Below are 8,403 nucleotides of genomic sequence, written 5' to 3'. Positions count from 1 at the left end.
GGAATCTTTGTCAAATAAACTTTTGAATTACTAGACCGATTTACATGAAGTTTTAAAGATAATGAAATCTCCGAATTCTCGAATAGCAAAAAGTTATGAACAAAATTATGCGTTTTCGGTTTGTAGCTCAGAAAGTATGAGTTTTTCATTGTTATTTGTACACCAATCGATTTGTCTCTTTCCGAGGAATAAGAAAAAAGCATTACTGATTCTATTAAGCTATATTATATTTACGAAAAGTTATAAAAATATGGTGTGGCTTGGGGTAAAGTAGGTCGATAAATTTTTTTTTTAATAAAAAACAAATAAATTATATTCGCTTTTAGTGTCGTCTCAAACTACCAAATACCATTTCTCAAAGAAATTGAAAATTAGAAATTTTCCACGTCGATTTATTTCAAGGCTTTTTTTTTTTCTTCCGGTAAGTATAGTTCATCTAATCGTCCATAACTCCTCTGCATTATATCCAATTCCTGAGTATATAGAACCGTTACAAAGCTGAATGTCCTCCCCACCTTTTTTTCGAAATATGAGTTTCAAATAGGGAAAACAAATTCACGCGTTTTATTTTATATCTCTGGTTCTAATTCGTTTAATTAGACCTGGTTTCTGTCCTATGGTGTAGTTTATGGAGCCCTAAACCACTGCTAAGTTTGGTGTAGATTGGTTGAGCCGTGTTGAAATTTTTTTCATTCCTTATCGCATGTATTGGTTTAATTTATGAAACCAAATCATATTAATTAATTATACGTATATTTTGAATTTAACTAAATACAATGATATAAATCAAACTATCAGTTGTGTTCATAAAATCTCAAATATAGCAATAGCGAAGTATTAAGTAGTAAGATAATGTACTGGTACTGGTAATGGTGGGGGGAACAAGTCCGGCACGTGGGCCTAGTGGTCCTTTTTGCCTACCCCAAGACAAACCAATGGAATGCCTCGTTAATTTATCTTATTCCTCTATGTCGAACTTTTTTGATTCTCTAATGAAAGTCAAAAGGGACTCCCAATCCATAGAGGAAGCCTCTTTTCCTGTAATTCTATCAGAGCCTAAAATCCTGTATCTTAGTGACGCATACCTACCACAATCTGCTATGTAATGTAAGGCTGTCTCTGGGACCTGTCCGCATAAGCAGCAGGTTTCATCATGGACTGCTCCACATATCTTAAGATGTCTTTTAAGCCTGCAGTGATCTGTAAGAACTCCTATTAATAATCGGAGTTCGTTTCTGTTTAGGCCTAGCAGCCACTTAGTTTTAGAGTATAGGGTTTAGTTATTAAAATCTTGGCCTGTCTCAGTCCCATACAGTCCCTCCACTCCTTACCTGCTTTCTTCTATATCCAGTCAAGAACTACTTTTCTCTGATGCCTTTTAGAGATGCCTAGGAATGGTTCTGGTCCTATAGGAGGGTGCTCAGCCCCGTTTCTAGCAAGCTGGTCAACTTTTTCATTACCTGTGATTCTCTTGTGACCTGGGACCCACAAAAGCTGATGCTTCTTTAAGCACGCTAATGATTCTAAAGCTAGTTTACACCCTCTTAAGATAATGTAGTATAAACTTTAAATAAAAACTAAGCATTAATTATAACCTATCAGCTCTAATGAATACCTGTATTTATAAATTAAATCCAACATTATCCATTAAAATAAAAACTATAATTTATATACAGCATACAGTATACCTTAAGACAAGGATGTCTCCGACGAAATCAACGTATGGCATGCGTTCTTGGTTCATCATTAGCCCGTTAGCTGCCACATCGATGTCGCCTCGTTGCATGTAGCCCATTATGCCATTGAACGAACCATTCGTCTCGTAGCCATAGAAGTCCAGGAACAAGAGGGTGTAACTTTAGTCAGATAAAATATATAATCAGAAAAATAGTTTTCAAAGAGTATTCATAGCGTTGTTATTATAGCGTATTAAATAAATAGTAACGGGAGTACTACGATTGTCAAAAGTTTTGTATCAGATTTTTCAAGGGAAATATGAAGTTCAAGTGTCTCAGAGTCAAAATAACCGTCGCGTGCAAAATGTAAGTGCAATTATTATAAAATATTGATTAACCAATTTTCCACGAAACGAAGAAACGCATCAGATATAACAAAATTTATTTTGTGAATGAAGTATGTGTAATTATTAATGTTATTACATTTATGACTGTTTTGATGTTAATATATTTTCTTTAATTATATATTTTTCTGTCATTTCAATATCAATGAACTTTTTGTCAATTTTATTTTTTTTAATTACTTTCCTATTACCAATATACACTAAAGGGTAGTATTGCGACCGCGCAAAATTTCGAATTCCGGTTTTCGATGGAATTCACGTTAGTTCAGATAATAAAGTTTCGCATAATGGCGATTGTGTGTGTGAACAGCCTAGCTCAAAAACGAAAAGTAATACGAAACTAAAATTACACATTTAGGGCAATAGTAAACCTGGGACATTGTTACGGTTGCCATGGTGAAATAAAAACACTGGCTAGATCTGTTCAGACAAGAGGTGTTACGGTTGTCATGGTGAAAACAAAACACCAGCGATAGGTTTGAGACGAGTGGGTTTTGTTTGAGTGAAGGCGACAGTTTGATTCTGGGAACTCTTATGTTCAGACGAGTGTTTTGGTTTTGTGAAAGTGGCAGTTTCATTTTGGAACACGTTACGATTGTTCAATGTGAAGTGTTAATAGTTTAAAGGCCCTCTGTCTTTATGGTTTGAACCGGAATATCACCATGTGAGAAATGTTGTCATATGTTTTGTTTTTCAAAATTATGGTGTTTACTTCATTGGCGATCATTAACATTAGAAGTGGAGGACTACGTGGGGTTTGAACTAAATTTTATCTTGTTTTTTTTATTTTATATTCACTTTTATGCTCTTTTGGATAATAATGTAAATATAGTTATTAAGGTTAAGTCAACCTATAAGTTTTAATTGTTTTATTAATTGATAAAAATTCTTTTTTTTTTTCCTTTTTTATTCCCTGTACATATATTTTTTTTCTTATTAATAAACTTTTGTACATATAATTCTGTTGTTCTTTCTCTGCTTTCAACTTGTTAATTTACTTATGTTTTTTTTTTTGTTGTTCACGGAATATTACGATAATTCAACAGGTGGGAAGGTAACACCCCTAGGTTTCCTGTTACCTACATGTAAAGATATTCACCAGTGGTCATATTTAACAATTGTTTATATAGTGGTGTATTTTAGATATATTGTGGCATAATGCTTCGGGGTTTTCGTTATTTCCAAGAAAAATAACGTGACGCCTGAGGAGTAATTTATTCTTTATTGTTTTGTTTTGTTTTTTCCTTTTGAGATTATATTTTTTTTTTTATTTGACTTTAACTCACCCCCTTCTCCGCTGAGCGTGGGCAACAATAAACGTATAACTAAGAATAAATCAAAATTTGCGATTATAAAATCACTGAAATATTTTCATTTAAATCGGCCTACCTGAAGGGTAACCTTATACAATCGATTTCACACTTTTTTTTTCAGGATTTTATAAAAAACTATTCCAACGATTTTGATGGAACTCGGTAAACTTATTTACAATTAAATGTTATTTGATATGAGATAAGACCTATCTTCGTGAAAATAGTCTAACAGATGAATTTGGGTGAAATTTAAGTATAACAATAATTGTAATAAAGTTTATATTTTGTGATAAAAAATGCTTTTGGTATTCTTGGCCGGAAAAAAAGTACAACCGAACTTAAATGTTTTCGTGAATTGCATTAGATTTTTATTATATTTTCGTATTTGTTTATGTACTATACAGATATTAGAAATCAGAACTTTAATATTGCTATTCGTATTGTCCTTAGAAGATTGTAGTATTCAGCAACAAAATAGTTTTTTAAAAAGCTTAGTTTATAATTTGATACGATCACGTGATTAAACGGTTTTTGAAAAAAATCTTTTACTCCATGATAATCTAATACCAACATTAAATAAAAAAATAACTGGAACATCGTTGATTGGCCATAAAGAAGACGGTCAAGAAAAGATAATAATATTAACATTATTTCATATCTTTTTGCTTTCAAATGCAATGAATTAGTTAACCGCCTTTCCCTCCCACTCCTCCATACTGTCTGTCTTCACATCCACTTTCAGCTTCATCATTGTACTTACCTGCTTTTACTAAGGTGGGTATCCATGTCCCGTCCGTAGTTGTGATGGTTAGGCGCAGGTCTATCGGTCTGAAATCTGCGGGTGGTGCTAGTTCGAATCCGGCCTGAGGCGTTGACTTTTTTCATTAAGTAGTGGTCACACAAAAAGATAAACTTGACCCTCCCCACCCCCACCCACCAGAGTCAGAATAGGTTGGTCACCAGTAGATTACTACCGCATGGATTGCCTTATATTAATAAAAAAAAGAAGGTGGGTGTCCTATTTTGTTCATTGATCCTGTTTTCTTGACTTCTATTCATTAATTGTAATTATTTTCGTCTTCTTTTTTCTAATACTTTTTGCGATTCTTGTTTATTTGTATTTTTCACTATATATCTTATTTCTATTTTGTTTAATTTTCTTTGTTCATTTTTAAATAATTTTTGACATATTTCAAATCATATATAGTAACACCTTAATTTACTTTTATTTCATGTTTTCATTCTATCTATTCTTTTACTTTGTTACTTTATTTTATTGCTTTGTATCGTTTTTAGGCTTGATGAAGTCCTGCAAAGTGGAGCGAAATGTTGGCTTATATTAAATAGTTTAATTACTATTTGATATTCGTTTTTAACCGCACCCGTATAATCTTCTTTTTATAAAAAAATAAAAATTAGAAAATTAACTTGATTGCTTTTAGAATCTAACCCCTCATTGATTCGCCCATTTTTCCTATTAACAATTTTCCTCGATGGAAATAGAGCTGAGAAGAAAAAGAGTTTGCTTGTTAAAAAAAAATTGCTGTATCGCCTTACTAATAAATTAATAATCAGTTCTATTCATTAAAATAATTTAAATATACTTATATTGAAGATGATCTGCAATATCTTTCATAAATGCATAGCCAGCTTTGGAAATGGTGTCCACTTCCTTAAGCTCCTGACTTTCCCAACCAAGGAACAATCCTGGATAGAGGACCTAAAAATCATCATAGTCATTACAATTCTCTAAATCAAAAGAAGGTAATTAACTGAGTTAGTCATACTGAACAATTGGGAGAATTCCAGCATTTATTTATGAAAGTTATGATCAGAACATCATAAGCTATTAAAATGAATACTAATTTTAAAAAATAGTTTATATTAGATTATACAATGCTTAAAATATTCACTATTTATATAAAAAAATAAATGTATCGAATATAATTATAATCAATAACCTTATTTTATTCATGAAACGGATATCTTAAGCATTATTTTTCTAAACATAATTATTTATCGAGTTATTGTTATTATTAATCCTTATTGTCTAAATTAGCCGATTCATATTATTACATGGAAAAGGGACGTACGGTCAAAGAATTGTACAGATCTTGCGCAGTACAGGTTTCGAAACGCAAAATCCCTTACAGGCATGCTATGTAAAAACTGTCCAGAACTGTACGGAACATGTTTTGCCTCTCAAACCTGTACTGTGCAGTGGTTGCTGGCACAGACCTAATCTTATCAATTTTGAACTAAGCAAAACTTTATTATACTTTGCAATAACTTTATTTATGTTCTTTATTTCCTTTTCCCTGATTGCGATGTTTTTTTCTGTTCGAAGATTAATATTCCAAGTAATAGATTATTCTGTGTAGGCCAATTTTTAAAATTTGCCGACTGATATTCATCTAATAGTTTAAGAAATTATTAATAATTACAAATAGCATACGCAGTTGAAGGACACGAACTAGAAGGTCGTGTTAATAGCGTTCCTGTGCAGAATTGTTTGAAGTAATAAAAACTTGTACGATTTATTTTTGAAATTATTTATTTTATAATTTTACTCATATCTTATTTGTTAAGTGATATTTTTTACTAATCAAAGTTATTTCATGATTGATGTAAAAAGTATTTCATAGAATATTTGTTTCTGAATATACATAATTTTGACAACAAGAAGTTGATTAAAGTCCATTTTAGATAGTCAACAGTAAATGCTATAATGGCAACTCTAATGCAATTTATATCCTGGTGGTTATACTGTTTTATCGTGACAGTAGCTTCATAGCCTCAATATGTACTGTCGACTATCACTTCAAACCTACTTTTACAATACTGTCAACATTTCAAACCATGTCAGAGGCTAAGACAGTTGATGCAATATTAGTAAATTATTGTTGTATAATCTACAGTGAAACGTGGCCTCTTACACTAAGGGAAGAACTACGCCTTAAAGTTTTTGAAAATAAAGTATATCCTAAAATATTGAGACTGAAAAAAGATGAATAAACGCGAGAATTTAGAGGGCTATTCAATGCTGAATTAAGGGAACTCCACCCAATAAATATAATTCAGGTTTTAGCATTACGTATAAGATGTGCGTGTGAGGTTGTGTGGCTTAGTAACGAACGGATCCCTAAAATGTTAATAAATACTAAACCGATGAGTAAACCGAAATGTAGATGGTCGAATTGTGTTAAAACTGATTTAGTTTTTGAAGGGGAGGGAGGGGGGAGGAGTTACTGGACGGATTTATCTAGATAACGATTAGTATTATGTGCATCTTCAGTAGTCATAGATTTTAAAACGTTATTTCAGAAATTTAGTTGTTTGGAAATAATTATTTTTTGTTTCTGTGGAATAATATAATTTTAAAAAAATGAAACAGCAATTATCAATAATTACAATTATCTCAGATAATTATCAGTTTTGATAATCATTTCAGAAACAACCGTATAAGAAATAGAATGCTTTATTTACATTAATGATTATTAAAAAAAATAAATAAATGCTGGTAGAATTCAGAATATTCGATCAAATGATGATTATTCAATGAAATTACCCTTTAATTTATTTCATGAATACATTATTGAAAAATCGACCAGATCTAGTTTGTATGCAGAGATGAAGCGATCCCCAAGGTGTAACGTTTGATATCAAATACGGCGTACTCACTAGGAAGAAAATAGATATCTTTTTAACTAATGATCGTTAAGATCATTTTAACTTTAGTTTTCTGCTAACTATTTTGTCAATACGTGTGGAATGATGAAAAAATAAAATCATGCATATACCCTATGGTATGGATTCTATCTTTGATATACCCAAACTTACAGCCGAAGCAGTTCTAAGAACAACACCTTCGAAAGACCTGTAACCTCTTCGAAAAGAGAATTCCTTTGAACCATTCATAAAGTAATCTGTGAGAAATCTGAACTTCATCGGTTCCCAAATTGCTGTTCGATAAACCTCATAGAATTTAACTCTTCTCTCATTTTCAGAAAATTGAGCAAGTGTCACACAGCTACCGGGAAGTGCTAGTGTGTCTTTCAATACATCATTTTGCAAAGTTTGTTGAAAGGATTCAGTTGTGTTCACTTCCTCCATTAAGAGCCATTCCATGTCAGAGTTGAACATTTTCCTTGCTGACATCTAAAACAAATTAAATTAATTTTATCCATATAAATCCGGCGATTTCAAGAAATTGGGTTTTATTAGCTATAGGTCTAACTTTTTAAAAACTTTAATTTTACCACAAACACCCGAAGACGCGTTTAGACATTTTCTGAAGTGTGGCAAGTTTAACACAGAAGGATAATATGTAAAGTGAAGAAATGAAAATCTGTGCCGCTACAACCCTTGAAGGAGCAGGTATTCCTTTGTAAGGAAATGTTTCTTGAACAAAATATACACGGAGGTGATATGTTCAGGATCACGTTTAACCGCCAGATTTTAGTTTAGGAAGGGTGTAAATAAATATTAAATGGTTGTAAATTACTTTTAGTAATACAGTTTTGTTTTAGCATAGCACAAATATTTTTTTTTTTTATAATTTATTTATTGTTATTTACAACTGTATACATATATACACATCAAGTAAATTTGCTGTAAGTGATATTATGACATGATACGAACATGTGGAGAATCTACTCATTAGCACAAATATACATTTATAAAGAAAAAGATTCATAAAATTTAGAGAACACTGTTCAGAAAAATCTTGATTGATTCATTATTGCATATATGGCTTCATTTAACTAATTTAACCTTTCATAATTTTTCAATCATAATAAAAACCACTTACCATCTGTAAAATTAGTGAAGTGTTATGACATGAAATATCAAGAACAGTGCCTGTTCTAATTATTGGGTTGTCTCGAATTGAATCAACCGAAAAAGACAGCAAAAAGGATCTATCTGACATTTCCTTCATAACGTTTACTTTCACAGCTGAAATAAGATTAAAGGTAAAAAATAAGAAAATCTTTTCATAGTAATAATAAA

The 8,403-nt window shown here is 31.4% G+C and overlaps 1 protein-coding gene across 1 annotated transcript in view; it reads right to left on the bottom strand.

Annotated features, from left to right (window-relative positions):
• LOC106681790 (ionotropic receptor 75a) overlaps positions 1 to 8,403 on the bottom strand; it is a 30,548-nt gene that overhangs the window by 14,929 nt on the left and 7,216 nt on the right. The window contains exons 2-5 of the mRNA XM_067046292.1: positions 8,204 to 8,349; positions 7,234 to 7,551; positions 4,998 to 5,113; positions 1,689 to 1,856 (exon numbers count right to left, since the gene is read on the bottom strand). Coding sequence (XP_066902393.1) covers positions 1,689 to 1,856; positions 4,998 to 5,113; positions 7,234 to 7,551; positions 8,204 to 8,349 — 748 coding nt within the window. The remainder of the gene's footprint in view (positions 1 to 1,688; positions 1,857 to 4,997; positions 5,114 to 7,233; positions 7,552 to 8,203; positions 8,350 to 8,403) is intronic.

Source organism: Halyomorpha halys, unplaced genomic scaffold (assembly GCF_000696795.3).
Source record: "Halyomorpha halys isolate HHAL.00 unplaced genomic scaffold, Hhal_1.1 Scaffold365.1, whole genome shotgun sequence".
Classification (NCBI taxonomy): Eukaryota; Metazoa; Arthropoda; class Insecta; order Hemiptera; family Pentatomidae; genus Halyomorpha; species Halyomorpha halys.
The sequence above is the reverse complement of the archived record's forward strand: the minus strand, read 5'-3'. Positions and strand labels throughout refer to the sequence as shown.